General features: G+C 45.9%; 1 protein-coding gene across 8 annotated transcripts in view; it reads right to left on the bottom strand.

Moving 5' to 3' along the window:
• SPTBN1 (spectrin beta, non-erythrocytic 1) overlaps nt 1-24,231 on the bottom strand; it is a 115,641-nt gene that overhangs the window by 39,035 nt on the left and 52,375 nt on the right. For all 8 annotated transcript variants that reach the window (XM_063152723.1, XM_063152725.1, XM_063152722.1 and 5 more), the window contains 7 exons: nt 8,185-8,336; nt 3,729-3,902; nt 3,032-3,123; nt 2,576-2,656; nt 1,762-1,877; nt 805-917; nt 16-203 (listed from right to left, as the gene is read on the bottom strand). In XM_063152723.1, the coding sequence (XP_063008793.1) occupies nt 16-203; nt 805-917; nt 1,762-1,877; nt 2,576-2,656; nt 3,032-3,123; nt 3,729-3,902; nt 8,185-8,336 (916 nt within the window). The remainder of the gene's footprint in view (nt 1-15; nt 204-804; nt 918-1,761; nt 1,878-2,575; nt 2,657-3,031; nt 3,124-3,728; nt 3,903-8,184; nt 8,337-24,231) is intronic.

Raw genomic sequence — 24,231 nt, 5'->3', positions numbered from 1 at the left:
TGGGATTAAACTCACTTGGGTGGTTTCTCCACTGTGCGGTAAGTGTTGAACGCCTGCAGCTGCTGCTGCACCCCAACCAGGGAGTTGGCGAATTTGCGATTGTTGAGGATGATAATGGTTTGCTCAATCCACTCCAGCAGGTCAGAAGCCAGGGACTCGTATTTTTCTATCATTTTCTCTGTTTCAATGGCATTGTCAAGCACCTGCAGCAGCAGCACAACACACATGAGTCACAAGGGCAGTGCTCTTCAGTCATTTAAATCCAACAAGCCACATAAAAGAAACTGCTGGGAGACTTGAGTTGTGAATCAGAGTACTCACTGCCGGAATCCCTGAGAAATGAGAGCTTGGCATTTTGCAGCACTAAATTCCCAAATCCCACAGCAATAGGGGGGCAGAGCTGAGGCTCAACAAGGATTCATGTTCAGTCTGCCAGCTGTAAGGACCGGGGCAGTGTTGCCAAAGGACAGAGAATGACTGCACATGTTTTAAATTAGGGACTTTTCCAGAGGAGACAGAGGGCCCAGAGGGTGAGGAGCAGTTAATGAGAAAGGAAAAGTAGCAATGATGCAAAATGAACAAGCAAAAATAAAACACCAGCCAAGTGTTTTCTAATGTGAGGCAGCTGGAAATTAACTACTCCTCATAGTCACATGGGAATATTTAACATTCAAAACATGTTCAAAAGCAAAAAAATCAAAACTACCAGAGAGTGGACTCTTTAAAAATTAACATCCAAGAGGAAAAAGAAAATCAGAAATATTTTGCCTGCTTTGTAACAATTTCTAATTTAAACTGACAGACCTTTCCAATACGTTTTCCTTCGACAGCCAAAGCTTTCATCTTGGAGAAGTAGTGGTAATATGTCACCACATAGGTGATGATTGACTTTTCATCAGGGTGATCAACACTGATATCTGCAAACCAAACAAGAGTTATCTCAGCATGCTGAGGCTGCAGGGTTACACCAACAGAGCTCAGAGTGCACCAAGGATATATTTGGGAGGCAGAGATGGGTTCAGTGGCAGTTCAGCCCCTAAGGTTGGTTTCCTAATAAAAAATGAATTGAGCAGCTTTGCACTGGTTCTGGCAGTAGTGTGGACTGGGGCTAAAGCTTGGGGCCTTTGGGCTTTACAGTCAAGTTCCAGACTTCACCACAGCTTGTGCACAGCCAAATAACTCCTGTGAGGTGTGTGTGAGTTGACAGTACTCTTAATTGACAACTTCAGTGCTGTGTCAGCTTTGGAGAGAGGAATTCAAACTTGTGTCTCTCCAGGTGAATCTGAGAGATACAGGTGGAAAACAAAATATTTCTCAGCAATTCTGAGGCACTGGAACATAAGCAAGAAGAAACTTGCCCAAACACATCACTCCTGCCCTGTGACACAAAAGGCTCTTGCCCCAGCACTGGGAGCACACACACTCCCACAGAAGCACAGGCTGAGGCTTCCCTGCTCCTCTGCTTCTCTTCCTTCTCAGAAGGAAGCCTCTGACTGGAATGATTTTATGGACACATGGCCAGGCCAACAAGCTTGTCAGATGGCAGTAAATAAACACAGGATTAAGGGCTCTTGTGCTACTGCTGCTCAGTTTGCTGCTGGAGAAATCTCACATTCTCTCCCTCCCTCTCTGCCTGTATCACCAGGTGAGTCAGCAGCATCCAGCTGCTCCTGGGCACAAAAAGTTGTCACAGAGATGTGCTCTGACATGGAGGGGTGGGAGAAAAGAGCCCTTAAGTGCTCAAACTGCTGGAATTCTTACCCTCAGGGTCCAGGAGCTTGGTAAGACCAAGGTGCTGCTCTGCAAGGTTAAAAGCATTCTGCAGATTGTAGTGTGCATTTGATTTCTTCAGCTTGTCAAAATCAATCAGATCAGGCCTAGACAGGATGGAAAATTCTGTAGATTTCCCAAAGCACAGTGCAGCCACCCTCAAATGAACTAAAATCTCCAACCCTTAGAAAACCCAGCCCAGGTTTCACATGCCCTGTGCATTTCCCAGCAGGGTTACAGGAATGAATCAATGCCCAGCACATGGCACAGCAGGACCTGGCCATGGGAGAAAGAGGGGGGGCTTGACAGCAGGGAAAGTGACCCTGGAGAAGAGAAGAACAAAGCTGTGGTCATGAGTCTCTCCTCATGCCCATGGAAGCATGCAATCCATCTGGATTAACTCCACCTGAGCAGCATCCCCAGCCATGGCAGCCTGGCACCACATCTGTCCACCCTTGGGCAGGGATTTCCTTTCCCTCCAGCTGCTCTGGGTGTGCTTCCCCACTCCTGCCCCCCAGTTCCAGACCTGGGCATGGGTTACTCACTGAGGTACAAGAGCCAAACCAAACCCAAATAATCACTGGTGTAATTTATGCCCTTGAAACCAAACACAGCCTGTTTTGACTTGTGGTGTGAGAAGCTGCTGCCCAGCCAAGCTCACAATGACCACAAGAGCTGTAAAGCTCAAATCAAGGCAAGTTGCTCTAAAACTCTCAGCAACTCCTCAACTTCCTGCTCTTCACAGATTTTTAAAATCAAACTCCCAGGTAGCTCCAAATCAGGGCAGACATTGAGCCACACATACCTGTGCTTATGGATCAGTGCATTGAACGCCATCCCATCCCTCCAGCTTGTTGTAAAGTTGTGGATGTTGACATTGGGGTACCTGCAGAACAAAAACAAGGAGAGCGCAATCAGCACAGCACAGCACCCCCAGTGCAGCTCTGCACACTCTGGCACCAAAAGCCAGAGCAGGGAGACGTTAAGTTTGTCTTGAAATTGTCATTATTTGTTCAGAATAGGGAGAAAAAGAGTCAGAATATTACTATATATATTAATTGATTATCAGATTGGTGTGTTTGTCATCCAGAATTAACATCATAAATTCAGACTTTTCTGACTTGTAAACATCAACTCATGTCTTGAATTCTGTCTCTCTAAATCCACTTAACAAGATATATGCTTGCCCATTTAAAATTATTTCAACAAAAACTCAAAATGCTGTAAGAGCTTTAGAGATAATGACTTATTCCACACTCACCCAGCTGTTTTCATCTGGCACCATAAAAGTAGAGCATCTTTAGCAGATTTCTTCTCTTTGTTGTCCTCAGTTTCAACGCTGATATCTTGGATCTATAAGTAACATAGAAGGTTTCAATATTTCTCTGAGAAAACACATTGCCTTTTTGGAAAAGGTGAAAGGAATGCTGGGAAACACCAAAAATAATGCTATTCAATGTTTATTACTGTGCGATTTATTATGAGTTATATATTTATTGTATGGATATATTATTCTTTCTGCAAAAGGACTTTCCAACCTGAGGGCAAAGACCAATCTGGAACTTGCTGGAAAACAAGAAACCTCAAGCCTTAGCTGAGACTCTAAAATAATTCCTGTGGGTAAACTTAATCCATGTCAGTGCCAAGGTTGTAGATAACAAGCATGGAGATGGACAGAAGCTCAGGGCAGCATTTCCTCCTGGATTTAGTGTGGAGACTGGAGTTTCACATTTATTAGTGATTTTAAAAGAAAGCCATATGAATTTCACCACAGGAAACTCCCACCACAGGTCAGCAGCACCACAGACACTGATTTATCCTGACAGATTCCCAAGCACTTCTCCCTCCCATCAGATGGGAGCACCTGGGAGCCCTCTGCTCCTAAAATTCACAGTGAAGCATGTGACAAACAGGCATGGAAAGCTCATCCATGTATCTGTGTGTGCACACAACTGTACCTGGAATCTCAGGATAATGGTCCAAATGAGGCCAAGTGTCAGCCTGTGATTCCCATCCACAATATCATGAGATCCCATGTTCTCCAGGTGCACTCGCTGCTCCTTCAGGAACTGCAGGGCTTTGTCCACGTTCTCCAGGCAATGGATGCGCATCCTTCCTTTAGTTGGTTTAGGCTGGAAGGCAAAAGGAAGAATAAAAACATTTATTATTGTAGATGGGAGGGGAAAATCAAAGCCTGTAAACTCCTCAGTCCTGGCTGGGGCATCACCACTCCCAGGCAGCAGTGCAGCAATTGTTCCTCAAATTCCAGGGACAAACCCACTCCTTGCATCTTCCAGCCCATTTTCACCAGGATAATGGAAGCAGGTGCCAAACCCATGGTGGAAAAACCAATATCCTGGACCTGAGCTGGACACATGGCCCCAGTTTCATTTGTCTTTCAAAGGATTTTTCCTGCTTATTTCCCTCATGTTTCCTCTCCAGGATATTCACTCACAAGCTCAGATTTGAGCTGTGAGCTAGTCAGTAAATCTCCTCCAGAAGGAAGTGGCATTGCTTTTCTTTGGTCAGAAAATCGGATAAAGAGTAAGAAAGTAACAGAGATTGATTAGAAGTTTTTCTTCATAGGAAAAAAATACTAATTAAAAAATCAGCTACACCAACATAACACAGTCATATGAAGGCCCAGTACAACTGCAAAAATGCAATGAATGTGTTATCAGCATGCAGAATTCTGCTGTAAACTGAATAGAATTAAGGGAACTTTGTTGTGCAGATGAGGATTACAGCTGAATAGCCTATTCAGTGTGCACTGGGATGTCACCAAAGCTACTCAGCCAAACAACTAATTGCCATAATTTCCTTGTTTTCTGCAGTGAATGTAATTAAGTGGCCATGGAAATAGCTCAGGCAATATCCTTGCCCCAGCCTGCATTCAAGGTGAAGAGTTTCAGCCAGTGCTGAAGGAGACACAGCCTGTGCCACAGGGGATGGAGGAGAGGGAAGCCATGCAGGAAGATGCCCTTTGGGACACACAAACCCTGAGGCCACTGGCTTCAGCCTCAGTCAGCCTGGGTCTGTTCTCCTCCCAAGGCTGGGGAATGATGAAGGATTAACCCACAGCTCACAGCAAGAAGGAGAATTTCCAGGAGACTCCTGCTTTGGAGTATAAAAGGCTCTCCAAAGAGGCCCAAATTGCAGCCTGTGCACACCCCATCCATCCCAAATGCTGCCAGTGCAAAGAGGCACAGGGGAGCAGAAGAGGCAGGAGAGAGCTGCATAGTTGGCTGAAGCCTCCCAGAGATTCCTCAGCCAGCAGGGACAATCTGGGATGAGCCTTTAGCTGGCACCATCAGTCATTAGGGGTGTAGAAAGCTGGACCTAAGGCTTGGCTGAACCTTGCAAAATAAAACCCAGGGAGGAGGCAGTTCTGGGGCAGGAGGGAAGGCGGAGGCCCAGCTGCACCCCCAGCCCAGCCCACGGCTCCTCTCAGCCCATGGCCACACCTGGAGCCCTGGAGCAGCTTCCCAGGCCTGCTCACCTGCACAGGGATGTTCCCAAGGCTCAGCAATGACTGTCACTGGGGCCACTTCTCAGCAGCAGTGGCAGACCCCAGCCTGTCCCCTCTGCCTTAACACAGCCCTTCCCACTGCCTGAAGCAGCACCTGCACCACCCCTATTGCCTCAAACTCAGCAGGAAAGGATTCAGAAAGCTCATCTCATTTTGTGCTCTCAGCAGCTCCAGTGCCGTGGTTACAGAGCCAAAAGCATTCACCAGAGATGTTTTATGTAGAGGAAGAGGTGTCTGAGTCTGGTTTGTGCAAGGTGTGGCTGCGCTTGCCACACTCCTGCATAGCCCCAGGATGAGGCACAGTGAGACATACCTTGCACATTTATTGGGCTGACACAGATCCAGACACTGAGTGGAGGGAAAGCAAGTACCAAACCCAGAGTCTTCACATACAGGTTACAGGAAAACTGGTTCTACATGAAAACTCTTCCTCTTTTCCAAGTGAAAATATGATAGAATTCACCACAGAGAATGTGCTTAAGTGGTTTGACCTTTGAGCATCCAGGAACTGCAAGGAATTTACTAATCCTTAATTTGGTTAGGGAAGAAACTGAGCTAAATGCTTAATCTTAGGACAAAGACAATTCCCAGCTTTATTTTTCTGTTTGGGAGAAGCTGGTTAACAGTGTGTGCAAACCAAATTACAACTGTCCTTTCATGCTGGCTGGATTCTTTCCCACTGTGAGAGCATTGCATGCTATCAGTTTCCTTCCAAATACTGCTGTGCAGAGGACATTATGCTGTAAGGCCTGGACTAAAGACCAGGATTAGGAATCAAACTGGGCAAGGTCAGGAAGATGGAGGTGTTGCTGTTATTGGTTGTTTTCATTCTGAGTTTCTCCAATACACCTCCAAGGACTGTGGGTTTTCATCAACAAAAATCACAGTAAGTTTTGGAAAATGCAGGGTTTGTGCAATCAAAGTGAGAGGGCAAAGAGCAGCCCTGCTTCCCTGACTGGCATCCAAAATCCTGGACTCTGCTCCACAGGCTCCAGAATCTGAATCCCAGTTTCAAAAGAGAGGAAACAACTTCTGTTTGTTCCACTGCACCACTAAATACACCATGTTTATGGGATACTCATCTATGCTAGTTTCTGCTTTCTTACCATTTGATGTTTCTTGTCTTGATTTTAAGTCTTCTGCATAAGATCTTCCTTCATATTTCTCTGGGGTGCCATGGAGATGTCAGAACCTACCTAATACTGACTAAAATAAATTCCAAAACCTGAAGAACATCAGCATGGCAGTCCTCCTTGAATATTTTTAGTGTGTGTAAGATTCTCCTGGAGTACTTTTGGTGTGTGTAATTGTCCCAAGGTTTAGTGCATTGCGTTTACTCTTGTTTGCAGAAGAAGGTGTGGTGGAATGCACTGTTCAAACAGAGCCTACTGTCCTTCAGCCTCAGATAAGGAAGTTACAAAAAGAATGTGTGGTGGTGCAGACAGCTGCCAGTGCCAGACACAATGATGCAAGTGCAGCTCCAGGAGGCTCCTGTCCTCTCCCCACCCCACAGCTGCCCCAGCCCTGTTTGCATTTTCCAAAACCTGGAGTGAAATATGGAAATGAACGGTGCAACCACAGTCATGGGACTGCTCTGAGCTTCCTATTTGCTGCTGAAAGTCAAATCTGGACAGGCAGACAGGCAGACTTAACCAGAGCTGACACAGTTGGTGTCTCAGCCCTCAAACAAAGGGGCATGTTGGTCTCAGCTATCCCTGTGTGAGGAATACCTGCCACCTGCAGTGAGCACATCAAACCCAACACTGGCTGAGGCTGAGGTGAGTGGTCTGGCAGAGTCAGAGAGGGGCTCAGAGCAAACTGAAGCTGATGGAACACCAGGATTTGTTACCCCATCCACAGAGGCACTTGTGTGCACATCCCAGCTCCCTCACCCTCCCAGATGCACTCAGGCAGCTCCTCTCCTGCCTCCCCACACTACACACACTACACTGGGCCGTATGTTCCACTCATTAACCAGAGTCTTAAGTCACAGAGCTCCACTAATAGGAGAGCTTGATGACAAGTGATTACCCAGCCCCCTGCAGCCCTGGGTCTTAGCTAAAGACTGGTATTTCTTTGAAAAGATTGCTCCAAATTAGGCAGTTAAGAGCATCGCCATCATTTAAGGAACTGAAGGAGAAGTTGATACCCAGCCATTTCCTGGCACCCAATTCTCCCCTTGTGCAGCAGCATTTTCCACTACAAGGACTTTTTACTCACCACTCCTTGTGCTGGTACCAAGGGGGTGCTCAGCATACCCAAAGAAAGAATTTGACCCATTTATTTATATTGATTTTAGATATTCTCCTTACCAAAGAAAGCCCAAACCTTATCTCTCTGAGTAAAATCAAGCACACTCAGGGACATTCCTCAGCAGTGGGTGGAATGAACACACCTCCAGCTGCTGTCCTGCACAGCCCTGGCGTGCTCTAGGACGGGAGCAGGGATGTGCCAGGCCTGCACACCTGCATCACTGCAGGCTTTGTTAGCACAGAAATGGGCCACTGCCCACAGGGCCCAGGTGTCCCAGCACATCTAACTCACCACCACCAAGGGATCCAAGGGGCTCAGGAACATTTTGTACTCTGTGCCTGTCAGATTTGGGAGCAGGGAACATGCTGCTGGAAGCACTCAGCTTGTTACCAGCAAGGAACCTTTGAAGAAGACTTCCTTTGATTCCCACTGAAGCCACTAGGAAGGCATTTTAGTGGTGTCTGGATCCAGCTGAAGCAATAGAGCTCTTTTTTTTTTCTTTAATGTATAAAAAGATTTTCAGTGCTGAACCCTCAGCACCCAGATTTCCTATACTGCAGTTGAGACAAGGATTCACAAAACCCCACTCAAACCCAACCCAACCCCCCCAATGGATACAGATAAGCACTTACAAGTCTCTCTCCTGAAAGCACCTCCAGGAGCTTGATGAGCATCCTCCCATCTCGCAGGTCGGTGTACAGGTCTGTAATCCGGCAGGACACACGGGCCAAGTGGGAATTCACCCACTTGGTGAAGGTCTTCTTCTGAACTGCCTCACGTTCATCTGTAGGGAAAGCAACAGAATGTCACTCAAAATAAATCACAGCTCATGTTTCTGTGTGAAAATGGGATGTTCAATCCTTTAAGATTAAATCAAAGGTATGGCTTGTCTTTTGGGAGAATCATTGATGAAATTAGGGCTTTTCATTGAAAACCCACCATTCTTCACTTGCTGAGTTCACCTGCTCTGGAACACACACAAATCTGTAACAGATCCCCCAAAATACCACCAGTCCTTTTGGATTAAGACAAATATGATAGAGAGCAGAGACCAAAGCTTCCCACTGACTTTTTTCCCTTCTCATGGCAATATTTATTTGCAGATTCAACATTTGTAACTGTATTTACACAATGTCAACACAAATTTTTCCATAACTGCATGCCTGAGGTAGACAAGCATTTATATCAAGCCATAGAAAAATAGATTCTTTCCACCTTCCCTTCCCAGAGTCTTTCACAACAGTTTATAGAGGAAAACATTGGCTGTGAGAGCTCTCTCACTGCACAGGCTCACTGCAATCCACATTAATTCACAAACTCCTACCCAGCTCCTATCTGCCAAGCCCAGAGCTCTCAGACAGAAAACATTATACATCCCTGTGGTTACATTCTCTTGCCAAGGGCTTTGGATGAAGCCTTGTTAGCCAAAAGTCATTTCAGTGAGCTGGGAAATACTACAGACCAAATTTGTCAAAACACAGGTGCTCTGACTCGGCCTCTGGAAGCCACAGATGAATGGAAGCTCTACTTTCCCAGGCAGACAGGATTCCTCTGTAAAGATGTTGGCATGTACAGAAACAGGACATGAAGACAGATTAATCCTAAACTGCAGTGGCCCCAGCTCTGAAAGCTCCAAGAATGTTGCTTAAAACATGGAGAACATTCCAGATGTGGCTGCCCAGGGGTTTGGTGGATGCTGTCCTCCAAAGGAAGGATGAGCTCCTTTCCTGTCATGGTCCCAGCATGTTCATAACCACTCACTGCCTCCAGGACCTTGGGAACAGCAGCAAAAATCTAATCATGGTGATGGGGGATGACAAAGATGCTGAGAGTGAAGGGGACAGAAAGCTGGGGACCAAGTGAAATAAGAAAGGACAGTAAGAAGAGAAATCTGATAACAGAATGGGAGAGAGAGCAGACCTGCACAGGGTGGTGGTTTGCACAACTGCACAAACCCCACCCTAAGATTTCAGTTCCTCCCACTTATTTCTGAAATCTACTGCCCTGAAACTGCCCCATTTTTAACAGCTTTTACCTACCTGTTAAGGTGTGAAATTACAAATGTGGCTTGGAAAACTGTCAAAACTGGGGTTAGTGACAAAACAATGTGCTTTGGGTGAACTGACAGTTTGCATTTTGTGTTTGCCCTTACTCTGTATGGAGCAGAGGATCCCTGTGATGGACTAAGAGAACAGGAGATCAGCAGGAACTGCAGCCAGTGTCTTTAGCTTTAAATATACTTTTTATGAACTATTTATAGCAAGTGCCTGGGAATGCTGTATCTGCATGTCTACTTGTCTAGTAATCCATGCCTTTACTTGAAGTATTTTTTTGAAATGAGTCACAGAAGAGAAACCTTGCAATAGTTGGTGATTTTTAAAGAAAATTCCATCAGAAATTGTCTCCTCTCACCAACTCATACAAGCCCCAGAACAGCTCAGCAAGTTTGTTTATTTAATCACTGTAGTCTCTACACAGAAGCACAACATTCAGTGGTCCCTGTGCTTACATTCATTCCAAAGAGAAATGCCAATGTACAGGACCAAGAAAATAGAGTTGGATGTACAAATATCATATAAAAAAAAAGAGCTATCAAATACCATCTTAAAGCCAACCATTAAAAAATATTTGGTCAAAAATTATGGTTGCAAATAATTCTCCCAATTTGGGATCACAGTGAAAGAAAAGAATGGGAAAAGAACATCCATGTGGCTTTAGTAAGAGGACATGAAGAGTCAGGGCCTAATTTTGAACAGATGAAAGACACGTTGAGGGAAATGCAGTGACACATCAAGTCATGTTGTGAAACCTTTGGAGCCATGGTATCAACTGACACCAGCTTGAGATCTTCTGGTGCTGAAAGCAAGTCAAGGAAGCCAGCAGAGCAAGCAGCCCTTCCAGGCCAGGGGAGACAGGTCCCTCCTGGGCACAGTGTCCATGTGGCTCTGAGGCTGCCTTCCCACCCCAGCACTCCCAGTGGCCCCAAAGGAGGACAAAGTGCATTTTTCAGGCAGTGAGGACTCGGGGAAAAAACCCTGAGAAAGTTTGACTGACTTCTCCTCTTGAGTGCTGCCTCAGCATCCTGAAGCACAGTGAGCCATCAGGGAGGGAGAGGATGGGAGTCCAGCCTGGCTGGAGGCGCTGATGGCGGTGTCTTTAGGAGTGTTTTCTTTACTCTAGAGTTCAAAGCCAGTCGCTGCCTCTCCCCTTCTGCCTTCCCGTTTCCTCAGCCGTGCTCTGGGCGGCCCCGCTTTCCTGTTTACAGCGAGCGGCTGCGGGGCCCGCTCGGTTTCTCCGGCTCCCGCCCCCGCCCCAGCTCCTGCCCGAGCTCCTCTCACCTGATCCCCACCCATCCTCTGTGAAGCCTCCTCCCTGCCGCCTCCACCGCCGCAAAATAGTGTGAGAGTCTGCTCAGCGCTAACTCCTCGTGCTGAGCCTACAGTCAGCTTCAGTGCTGGAGCCATTCATGGCTTTTCACTTTCTTTCCATCTCTGCTCTGATTTACAGCAAGCAGGGACATCCCTGATTGTCTGGATGCAGCCCCACGGGAAAACGCTGAGGCACCACACAAGGGCCAGGCCCCACATGCCACTGCCAACTTTTGGGGACAACCAGCAACTTAGGTCAGAAAAATGCCACTGGAGAGACACAGCAGCTCTTTCAGGCTCCTAATGGGGCAGTCACCCAGGAAGGCCAGGCTTTATCCTGCTCTTGGCACAGGCAGAGCACAGCTCTAATTCTGCACTGACACTCTCAGCCGGAGAAGCCCCTGGAGGGAGAAGGCACAGCCCTTCTTACCTCTTGCACTCCCACAACGTGGGAAAGCAAACCAAGCCCATGTGGAAATTGGTGTGACTGGGGTTGGTCATGTTAAAACCTCTCCTGATTATTTCTACATGGTGTTTCACAATGACAGGAGGTTTTTGCAATGCTTTTATCAACCCTTTCTAACTGATAAACTATTTTTCTGCTCTAGGGTTTCAGGTTCAAACACACACAGAATTAAAACCAAGGAACTTTGGTTGTATGTTTCAAATAAAGAAAGATAGGCACAGAAATGTGGTGCTTAGAGCCCTGACAATTTGGTTTAGCAAACAACACAACTGTGACTCTCTTAATGTGCAAAAACCTCCACAGTAAGGGCCAGGTGCATCCATGAACGGTGACTCCAGGGATTTAACACCAACCATGGGTCTTGAGTGCTATTTACAAACCTCATATGATGGTTTTGACAAATGTCCTTCATATTTTCAAAAACACAAGTTATGGATTTTGAAGATTAATTGAGAGGATATGGGTGGAGCTCCAAGTGTCCTACAGCTTGTGAAAACATTTGTTTCCCAAGGGTAAAGAGAAATGAGCAACATGCAAAACACGCAGAGCAGGAAAACGGAAGGCGCTCTCCGAGCAGTATCAATAATAGAGAATCCAACTTATCTTGGAGCAACACTGGGAAGGAAATTTCCTTTCTGCGGAAGGCCCCATGACAATGCCACCACCACACAGGGGCTTGCAAACCCCAGCACTGGGATTGTGATGCATCAAGGACTGACTTTGTTTAGGAGTTCAATAAATAAACCAGAGCTGGTACACTGAAAGCATAAACTGAGCTGGGCAGGATCACAAACAGGCATCTAACCCCCTCCTCGCTTGAGGGGAGACCATTCTTCCTCCACTAATTTGATGAGAAAAAATCTGACAAAAATGCAGCCACATTCTGAAAGTCCAGAGCTCAGTCACTGAGTCCCCAGTGTGGGACAGTGACAAGGGGGGGTCACATACAGCACCCCCTTGTCACACACTCAATAGGGCTGTGCCAGAATAATGGTGAATGTGTTTGATTAACTGCCCTGGGAAAGGCAGGGTGCAGGAGCTGGCTGGGAGCAGCCTGGGCCCCGTGACCCTGGGTGCTCCCACATGGCAGCAGTGCAGCCCTTGTGGGCCCCAGGGCCTGTGTGTGCAGCAGCTCTGCCCACAGCCATGGCAGAGTTACCCCTTACCTGCCTGCTCAAACCACACACCCTGATCGCTTCCACACCGGTCAAACCACACTGCCAGCACTCTGACATTCAATCCCTTTCACATGGAGGGGTAAATCTGTCCAGGCCATGCTGCTGCACAGCTAAAATGACTTTGTGTGTGACAGCTCCCACCAGCCCCTGCACAGGGGCAAAAGCCTCCACACAGCAAAGGGGGTGCTCTCAAAGGAGCCCAAACAGTGAAACTGGAGCACAAAAAAGAGCTGAAAGGAGCAGTCTGGGACAGCCCAGCCCCCAGTGGCACCTGCAGCCTCCCTGCTGAGCCCAGCCCAAGGACGGCTGCTCTTGGCACTGGCACTGCCCATGGATCCCTGCAATACTTCAAGCAAGACAAATTACAGATGACTCTTAATCCCTAACTACAAAAGCTCCATCTCCTGCAAGTTTTCATCTTATACTTCCATGCTGGAAGTAATTTCTCCAGCTTAAAATGATTATTATTTTATTATAGCATCCAGTGTGTGCCCTACATGAAGCTCTGCAACATCCACTGACTCGGAGATCAGCTGAGTGCTGCTCTAAGCACACCATTTCTGCTGATATCCACTATCCACAGCTTCCCAGAATTTCCCAGATGATATCCTCATTTCACAGAGCACAGAGAAAACAGAGCTTCCTTTCACAGGACAACATTCCCATTGCTGTTGGTGTTCAGGGTGCAGGATATTCACTTTATGTTTTCTCACAGATCCAAGGATGTGGAGTGAAATAGCCAGTAACAGTCACAGCTTCACAAATTCCAGCTGTGCTTTGAGGTTTTTCAGTTGAGAAAGATTTGTGAGGAAAGAGCAGATCAGCTACTGGGACCAGAATGTGGTGATCAAATAAGATTTTATCAGTAAACAACACGAACAGATGTGCTGTGATAACCCTCGCTGTTTGCTGGAGTAAGGGAAGAGCAATAGAGAACATGAAATAGCTGTGACATGGCCCAGCTCTGATATTCCAGGCAGGATTGAGTGGAACAACCTGGCCTGAGGCAGGCAGAGCCCTCAGCAGCTCTGACACAGCTCCTTTGGTCACCACTGCAGCAGCACCGTGACAAACAGAGCTGGTGGCTCCTGCTCCTCACATTCCCTGTCCAAACCCAGGGCTGTGTGCTCAGCTGGGGACTGCAGCTCCCCTGGGCTGTGCCTCAGGCTGGGCAAGGAGGCTGAGGCAGGGTCTGGGTGCTCCTCACAGCCCTGCAGGACCCACCCTGGGCTGAGACCCCTGTGGGACTGCAGCCTGTGGGGTGTGCAGCTATGCAAAGCACTGAAGTCATGCAGCACTAAAATATAGCCCAGAGGGTAAAATGCACCTCAGTGTATCCACTGAGGATCAGCTGAGGAGAGAAACATCTGGTTTGGGTAAACACTCCTGAAATGATGGCCTTTCCACATGGTCCCACACATGCTGTGTTCATCCTTGGGCATCAGGAAGCCCAGAGAACAATGCACAAGCATGCACAGCCAGGCACAGACTGTCTAAATGGAAATACATTGGAATTGACCTGTGGGGAAGAAAATGAAGGAAGGAGGAAAGATCAGTATTAGCTATCAGTACAGAAAAGGAAATTTTCTCCTAACATTCAAGTTTTTTTTTTAATATTCAGGTGTCCTATAGGAATAAACTGAGCAATGGATGCTGCTTTTCTCCAGCCGCAGATTACAGGTTAAGACTGAAAATTTGGATTGATAAAAATGGAAGAAATGTTTAATGCAGAAAACACAAGTCCATAGCACACACATGCAGGAACAAGGAAAGAACTGAACACAACCTGCAGGAAGCCAAATTTACACATGACACACAGAGAACATGATCCACGTGGGTCCAGTGCTTAGAAAAATGCAACTCCTTCACTTTAATCTTGCTGACAGTTTACCATGGAGGAATGGGAGGGGAGCAGCTGATCATTCTCATGCAAATAGATGCATTTGTTAATGGTTATTTTATGGCACAAAGTAATCTGTGGAGTGATTTCCAATCCAAACTGGTGAGATCACACCAAAGCTTTTACGTGCTCCAGCATGACTTAAACAAGAACTCAAATGCAAATGTTAAAGATGACAAAGCAATGAAGGGATTTTGTTTGTGCTGTGTTTAGCTGGTGATTTCATTAGGAGCAAAATCTTTGCTGCTTTCCCACTCTGCTACATGGAGACAATTGTGGAGAAACCAGGGGTGTGTTCAGCAATCCTTTTGCTTTTACTAGGAAGCACCAGCCAGCTGCTAAATCCTATTAAATATCTACCCTTCCCTAATAAACGTTACAGCATGTGACCACTTTCACTGCAGACAATCCTCTGGAAAAGAAAAAAGGGAAAGCTCCAGAATGCAGCATGTAGGACAAACAATTCTGCTGCTTTCTCTCTTTGATGGCACTAAACCTCCCTCAATGACATGATGCACAGCACAATGTCCAGGAGCCAGCCAAGCATTGCAGGGTGTGGAAGGGCAGGTCCCTTTATTTTTACACAGAGTTTATGGCATTTTGGTGTCAGGAACACAAAAATGAACCTTCTACAAGCCAGATGCAGATTCATGTACAGGAATGATTATGTTAATCTCCAAAAAGTTACTGTAAAGCCTCCCACAGGAAATAAACATAAAAGTCATCCGGGCTTAACAGATTAAATTGGTGGAAAGACTCAGCTTTTGATTTATAGTTTTTGTTTCAGTTCAGAAGATAAGATGACATATTTAAGCAGATTTAGAGAAGCAGGTGCCAGCTCTCCCTGCATTGGTGATGAACTGCTGGTTTAACTTTGGGGGCCTGGAATAGAAACCAGTGTAACCATTTCCCACAGCGTGCCCAGCTCCTCTGTGGAGAGCACCCATCACAGGGCCCTTTGCAGCAACAGCAGCCACTCAGCTGCTCTTCTGGTTGTCCAGGAACACCAGCAACTGCTGGCTCTTCTGTGTGAAATGCAAAGCAGCTGCAGAAACACCACCTTTAGTGGGCAATTCAAATGATTTAACACTTCTGGGGGCTGCTCTTGGAAATGCCTACACAGTCCTTCAGCTTCAATGACCACCACCTACCCTGGGTTGCATGACAGCTGAACAAAATGGTCACAAGGACCAGGGCCTGAATCCCAAACTGTATCACAGAATCACAGACTTGGGTTGGACAGGACCTTCAATATAATCCAGTTCCACCCCTCTGCCATGGGACATTTTCCACAAGGCCAGGTTGCTCAGAGCTCCATCCAGCCCAGCCTTAAACATTTCCAGGGATGGGGCAGCCACAGCTGCTCTGGGCATCACCACTCTCACAGGGAAGAATTTCCTCCCAATATCCCATCTAACTCTTCTCTCTGTCAGTGTGAAGCCATTCCCCTTTATCGTGTCACTCCAGACTCTGGTAAATAGTCCCTCTCCATCTTTCTTGTGCCTTCTTCAGGCACTGTCAGGCCACAGTCAGGTCACTGCAGCTTCTTTTCCTCAGGCTGAACAGCCCCAGTTGCCTCAGCCTTTCCCAAAGCAGAGGTGCTTCATCTCTCTCACCATCTTGGTGGCCTCCTCTGGGCCTCTCTTGCTCCTTTCTGAAGAAAGATGTTACAAAGCCCTATCTACAGCAAAATAGCAGAAGTACAGATGAATAAAGGAGAAACTTTTTGGCCTCATGACGTGCAGTGTTCAAATGGGCCTCCTTTAAAAAGCAGCAGGGAAAATGTCTCAGTGCTGTTGGCATTTTACACAAAAGGACACAAACCCCTCCTGGCTGATTTGATGTCAGTGCTTGTTGCCACTTTTCCCTTTTGCATAAGAAACAAATCCCTTCATCAAAAGGAGCATGGAAAAAGCATTTGCCTGTCCCAGGACACTGACTGCAGCATTCCCACAGCAGAACAATGAGAACCTGAGGTCACTGCACTGTTTCAAGCACACACAGTCTTGGGGGGTCTTGGCAGTGTCCTTTAAAACACATTATATGCAAAATGCAGGGAAGTGCCAGGGGATTTTTGAGGGGGACAAAAACATTTTTCTATACATGTCCAAACCACTCTCTGACTGGCAGTGTTGAATGAGTATGAGAGCAAGGCTTGGCATGGGCAGGGAACATGCCAGGTCTTTTCCTACATCAGATCCATCTTATTTCTCTGTGTTTACCAAACCCAGCAGAATGAGAGTTTTTACAGTGGATTCCCACTTGCCTGTGGGAAGGAAAGCAAGGGTAGGAAGAAGGAGCTGGAGGGTTTTGTTATTTCTGTTGTTCTCTTTTCCTTTCAGCATTCCTCCCTCTTCTCAGCACTGCAGGAAATGCAGCTGCTCTGTACTGGCCCTGCAATTCCTACTGCTCCTGTGTGCCCAACCTGGGAGCCTCATTAGCCAGGGGTTTGGAAATACAGAATTGTGACATTAACCAGAGATGAGTCCCAGAGAGATAAGCATCAGCACTCAGCAACTCCCCAGGACAGCAAAGTGCATGGTGAATCCCACCTTTTCCAGAGCACCCCCTGCACTGTGGGTGACCAATTCCAGTGGCACATGCCACCCTGGAAGGAGGAGCCCTGCCAGGATGCAAGGCTGGGACTCTGGAGAACAAATCCCTAAGCATGGGCGTTGCCCCTGCCTTGAGCAGGTGTGCTGGACCAAATAAACTCCTCTTCCAACCTGAAGTATCCTGCGATTCTATGAATTCCAGCAAGCTTAAACAAGAATAGGCCAGAAGACTGCCCTGCCAGTATTCCTATGGAATCCCACTGAGGATTTCAGAGGGTTGTGGGATCTCTTTTTCATCTGAGGCACAAGTTGAGACATTACATGGAGAGCAAAGTCAAAGCTGTAGAATATTTTGACCATGATTCTGTAAAAACTCACTGCAATCAGAATGAAGAATAGATGAAAGAAAGCCAGACTTTTGTTGGTTTCATGTTTAAATCTAATTTCACCTTAATGACAGAGAAGCATGAATAGAAAATAAAGAAATCTACAATGACTGCATTTAATCCTTTCAAAATATTAAATCTCTGTGCTAAGAGATGTTATCATTATAATTAATTGCTGCTAAATTATAATTTTCATTATCACAGAAATATTTTAAATGGAAGAACATGTATTTAAATAACCACTGTGTTGATCAGGGATTAATAAGAGCTGAATTCAGAGCCTTGCTGAACAATGTGTTTAGTTCCTGCAGTTTCCATGGCCACACAATAATTTACTACTGTTAACTGTGTGTCACATTGTAGAGTCAGATGCACTTCACTGTGCTGACAGGATGCTGAATAAAAGCACCACAGGTAAGCCAGACCATAGCTCAGCAAACTAAATCCCAAAGGTGGAAACTGAATGAGTAACAGCAACAAAAATACTATAGGTCACAATGAAAATCACTTGTATAACTGAAGGAACCTTGACATTTATAAAATGCCATCATTTCTAAAAAGAGAGTTTTAAAAATGCATGTATTTTAATGAGATTTGATACAAACTGCTAATAAGAAGCATTAGAGGAAAAATCCCTAATCTCCTCTGGCTCTAATCTGCAAACCCATCATGCAGGCCTCCCAAGAAAGCCCTGGCGTTGTAGTCTTTTGAGACTGGCAGAACTGACACCTTCACCTGTTTGCTTGCTTAAGGAAAGCTCCAGAAAACTAAACCATGATCTCAGCTTGAGCACACATTCCAGTCACTCTGTAAGAAATCCATGTGGTAATTAAAGAAATAACAATAATAAGAAATCTTTCTTTTCATGCCACACCTACGTTATTGGGACTTCTGAGGCACAAACAAGTTGCACATGCATTCTAGTTCCTCACCTCAACATTTTCTTACTTGCCTGTTTGATTCCAAGCCAAAGGTCATTTACTGATCTGCTTGTGTGGGACAATGTGACATGCTTAAGCAAAATCATTTTAGCCTTTGGAATTATGCAAGAGGGGGGAAAAGAGATCCCTTTCCAGCACAGTATTTCCTGCCCAGGTAATAACTTTCAAAGCAGTACCAGAAAAAACCCCATTTGTTTGAAACCCTCTAAAGTCTCTCTGAGATTTAAAAGGTGATGCAAATTTGAAGAAATTAGGGTAAAATTATACTTTTAATACCTTAAATGTGCATCTTCATCCAAAAACATCACTTGTTTCTTGTTTTTCTAGTCTTAAAGTGGACTGGTGAGTTGTACAAGGCCTTGACTGCAACAATTGGAAGGCCCTACATGGGGACAAAGGTGTGGCTCCTGTGGAAGGGGTCCAGGACAGCTCCCAAGTATTTACCTTCAATTTCTTTCATTTTTAGCACAATGAGAAAATGACAAAAGCACTCAAAGACTCCTGATCACAGTCATTTCACTGATGCCTCCTCAGCCATGTTGCACATTGTCTCCATATTCTGGGCTTTTCCCCTCAAAATGTGAATCAGTGATCTGATGTTTTCTTTAAAAAAGCCAAAAACAGAATAAAGCCCCAAACAGACTATGAGGTAATGGCAATTAATAAGGAAAAGCAACTTCTGGAAGTTCAGTGTCTAATTAATGCTCACAGTTTTCTGTTAGTGTGACAGCAATGTCATAAGAAATAGTTCAGGTACTGCTTAAACACAGAACTATTGCACATTTGCACAGACTGCTTGTGTTTGCATCCATCTTACACCTCCAAATCACACAGACACAGGGGTGCACAGGCATGAGAATGCACTGTGGCACCTCACCCTCATTTGTGTGTTCCTGAAGCCTCAGTCACAACTCACTGATTTTCAGCTCTCCAAATTTACACACATTTCACACATTTCAGCCCAACTCAGCTACACCAGATGTTTATGCAAAAGGAAGAGTCCCATGAATACACTCCTGAATGTGAAAGTCATGATGACCTGCACCAGATGCCAGGGAAATGTTTTTAAACTTGGCAACAGGAGCCAAACCAGAAGGCAGAGCTGAGTTGTGGAGCACAGAAAACAAAAGGTGTTCTGGCATTAGGTGGCTGTCACAGGGACACCTGAAACCTGCCAGGAACTGGATGAGGCTGGAGGAGAGGGAAAGGACAAACCCAGCACCCTGAAATGGGCACTGCAGAGATCACACCACCCTGCCCAGCCATTTCATTCAGGAAAAACAGGGGGAAGTCCCCTTGGAGCTGTTTTATTCCCTGCTCGTCCCAGCCCTGCCATAGCCAGCGTGGGGAGCAGCTCTGCTGGCGCCAGGGCAGAGCTCCAATCCATCCCTGAGGGGGATGGCACTGCCAGGACGTGCTGCATGGTTAAAAGGTTTACATATTATGTGTCCTTAAGTGTTGTCTGCTCTCCAGGACAACTTGTGACTGCTTTTATTTAGGAAAAAGTATGTGCAGTGAGGAATGAGCTGGAGCACGGCTGGCGCCAGGCGCTGAGGACACAGGAGATGTGCCACATCTTTCAAGTGGCACAGAGCATCATTAGCATCACTGTGCTGGCAAACACCAGGGCAAGCCAACTGTTAGGAGCAATGGCTCCAGTAAAAAAGGTTTATATCATGGGAATTTTATTATATAACCTATCAAACATACTTATTTTGGAGGAGAGGCAGAGAGAGAAGCATTTAGTAATACATCTGCAGCAGGGGATCTATGGAAAAAACGTTCCATAACTTCCACGTTTCACCCTGTGAGTTCCTCTCATAAGGACTCAGGCCACAGCTAAGAGCAACAGGTCCAGATACAACCTGCACTGAATCTGCTACTAAAGGCTGACAGATTATCAGGGCACCTGCACAAGTGACAGTGGCCAGGATGTCACCAAGGGAACAGTCAGGGAACAGTCTGCAGGCACTGCCAGTTTTCTGAAGAGACTTCCTTGAGCTAGAGGAGGCACACTCTGTTCTGATCCCAGGGGAGGCCAGGAGGATGAAACTCACCTTACACCCCACAGGGTGAACAAAGAGACAGGGAGGGAGAACAGAGACACTCAGCACCCAAAGGTAAAGGTAACCCAAATTATTGAACTTCCCGTGACGGGGATAACAGAAAGGTCAGAAGTTCAGAACACCACCAATATTTGATGTTTCCAGACACCTCCCCTGTTTATTCAGAGCCTGCCTTAAGTGCCATTCCATAATGGCTGTAACTCATACCAGCCTGCAATCACAGTACAGTCACATCTGTGATTTCACAGCAGTCTCTCCCATTATATTGCCAGGCAATCTGAGCTGGCAGAGGAACACACCCTGAAAAAAGCAGCCGTTGCACTATCAAGGTCTAGCTTCCCTCCAAATAACTATGGAAAGATACTAAAGTAGATGTGGAATTAATTATTACCCAAAGCAAACCGTAGTTAGCTGACTACAGATGGGATGGTCAGGTTTTCACTTCTCTTTTTTCCTGGAACCAAATCATGATCAGATCATATTGCCAAAACCTGGAAACACTGGGACAAAATGAACATTAAGAACTGGACTTTGGAGGCTTTTCGAAAGGAGAAGGCAGAACCCAATATATGGTATATTAGCATGGAGAAGCTGAAACCAAGGGGAAGCTGTTATTTGAGAAAAATGTAGGAAGAGGAGTGGATTTGAGACACAAAATCCCTCAGCACTGTGCTGTTTGTGCAGTTCCTTTTAATGGGGCTGCATTGGTTTATACTATCTGAGACGTGGGTGCTGCATATGGGCTGATTTTCTGCAGTTTGCCAAGCCATTAAGTGAAATTTAGGTATCTTTATTAAACCACAGGGGTTTCATTCCAAGAAAAATCTGGGCAGCCAGCGTTTATTCTGTTCAGATAAACTCTTAAATCTCTTTGTAACCACATGTTGTTTTGTTTAATCTTTGAAGGCATAAGGTCACCCTTTGCTTGTGATTAGAGTATTGTGGTCACACAGATCATGTTTGTACCTTGCCACTGCACTTTTTCCACTGACCCTTTGGTGAGCATTTCTCCAGCTCCTCTACCTGAAAACGGCCCCAACAGAACTAAAACAGGGAAGACAACTTAAAGTCACTAATCTCAAAACCAAACCAATCCTAAGAAGCACATGCCCAGCCATTTTGGCAATACTGTAGGCAGTAGAGATGTTTGAAGTCTCTGCAAGGACACCAAATATGCCTTCTGTACAAAGCCATTTGGGATGATACTGCTCTTTTTGGTTAATATAAATAATACACAAGAATTCTATTTGTGACCTCCTCCCCAAACAGTTAAAATCAGTGCAGGATTGTGCATGCTACTGATTCCCACCAAAGAGCAAACTGACCCTGTCCAGTGTCACCTTGTCACGTATGTGTAACTGGGCTTGTCCTTTCAAGTTCCAGCTTACATTTTTATGAACAAACCAAACTTGACTGAACAGAGAATTATCAGCACTTCCAGTTATCCCATGAAAAGGCCACTTGGTAATGCCAGCTCTTTCACAAGCTCTTTGAAAAGGCAGGAGCGTGGCCCCCAGACCATGTCCCAGTGGCTGCCTGCGTGTCTGCCGGGCTGTGCGGTTCCCTGCACACTGAAGGGCCTTTCTCTGTAAGCTCCTTTCCAGGGAACAGTGGGGCATTGAGCAGGGCTACAAGCCTGGTTAATATTAGTTTGGCTACAGCAGTGCTCTCCCAACAAAGGAGGCTCTCAGCCCGGGATACCCTCGCTCCAGCAGCAAGTGCACAAGGGCTTTTGTGTGAGCGTGGGCTCTCCCAGCCAGCGCCACCTCGGGCTCTGCATCACCAGTCACACAAGCACGAGTGCTCCCCATCCCTCTGGGCCTTTCCCATCCCTCTGACAGAAATGTGAGGACTCAGCTCGATGCATTTTCAGGAGCAGTGAGCAATTTTGGGCTCACGTGCTCTCCTTAACTGCACGAGGCTCTCTGTGTGGACAGAAGGGCCACAGCGACTCTGGGTCCCCACAGGGACAGGACATGTTGGTGGCACAGCTGGGAGTGAGGCCCTGCTCCCCCAGCACCCCTGTGCTCACCAGGTTCTGCTCTGCTTCTGCACTACAGCAGCCACCACCTCGTTCCTGCTGTGCTGAATTTCAGAGCTGCTGAAACGCTGAGTAATCCACCAGCCTCTAACTCTCTCCACAAATGACCCTTTGCTTTAAAAGGACTCGTTTTGAGTGGGAGGGGAGTTGTTTACTGATACTTATTAAACAACTTTAATCTTTGATGAAGTGTCACTTCACTTGGACAATCACACTGGGATAAAGGCCATTCCCTGCCAGGCCCAGATACAGACATCCAAATGGAATTTCAGGTTTGATTTCTTCTGGGAAAAAGCAAAGCAGATTCTCAGCCACCCTATTTATGATATTCTACCTCCTTTACCACAGCTTTGAAAGTCAACAGAGACTAATTTCCAATATTTGGTGAAAGCGTTTTCCCAAACCCAGCTATTCAATGAAGATAATTCATTTTCACATGAGGAAAAGATGTCATTGTCATACCCTGCTACTTAATAGCTGATACTTAATACTTCTCAATTCAACTTAAACAGGAACAAAAAGACCTTCAGAGCCGTTAGTAATAAAATACTCATGAAATTCAGACTCTGAGCAGAAGGGGTACAGCTACCAAGCCACACTCCCTGTGCTGGGATCTCACAGAAGAGGACTTTAGCAGAGGGAAGAGGGAAAGGAGATTTTGTGAATCACATAATTAGATTTTCTTCACCATTTCTGCTATGCTTAGATAGCAGCTCATCCACTTTAATAGTCAAAGCACGCACCCAACAGAAAACAGAGAGATGAAACAAACTGAGGAAAAAGAGGAAATCACAAATCCAAATTGGGAAAGAGCTCAGAAATGGAAGACAACCATTGTTCTGTTGTTTTATCACCACTTTCATCTCTGTAGTAGGCTTGTTTTATTGCCCCACTTTCCACACAACTTAATGGCAAAACCCACAATCCATTTGAATAGGGCTTTTGGATAGGAAAAATCTTTGGGATAGGAGCCTGTACTCCCAGGTGATTACAACATGCCCATGAAGCACTGGGATGGTCTGTGACACCGAGCTCCTTGGACACATGGAATGCAGAAACACCCAAGGGCTGATTCCTGTGCTGCATTCCCAGATCCCTGAGCTCAGGAGATTTACACCAGTTGAGCACCACACAAATCATTTTGCTCTGGGTACATTTCTCCTGCAGGGTATTCAAAACACCCACTGTCCCATGTGAAAATATCTGCTTACAAGCTTTGTTTACTTCATTTCAGAGCCTCAAAAAGTGCTCCAGAACTGCCCTTTTTAAAACTAAATTAGGCTAGAACACCTAGAGATTTCTGATTGCTTTTAAAATAAGTTCCTTACACACACAGTTAGAAAACTAAATGTTACAAGCATACTCTAAATGAAAATTGAAGAGAACAGACTATAAAAAATCTGAGCCAACAGTTCAGAGTTGTAAATGTTCACAGTTATTTCAGTGAGAAGCCAAATCCAATTTAAATGTTTACTTTTGACCTGTATCAACACTGACCACAGGAGCAGAAATACCTTACTCTTAGCTCCTTTAATTTGCCTTCTCTATCTCCACAAGTACCAAAACCCATGACCAGAAAAAGCAAATTTCTGCCCAAAAACTGAGTCAGGACCAGGATGTTTGCAGGAAGGAATAAGGGCCCAGCTATCACAGAAATGCACATTTAAGTCAGTTTGGGATCCCTTTAAAACTCCTTGCAAATCTGACAGGATTTCCAGCCATGCAGTTTGTGCTCAGGTGTTCACCAAACTGGAAGACTGAAGAGTGCTGTGACATAT

This window comes from Melospiza melodia, chromosome 3, assembly GCF_035770615.1.
Source record: "Melospiza melodia melodia isolate bMelMel2 chromosome 3, bMelMel2.pri, whole genome shotgun sequence".
Taxonomy (NCBI): Eukaryota; Metazoa; Chordata; class Aves; order Passeriformes; family Passerellidae; genus Melospiza; species Melospiza melodia.
This window is presented reverse-complemented; position numbering and strand designations above follow the sequence as displayed.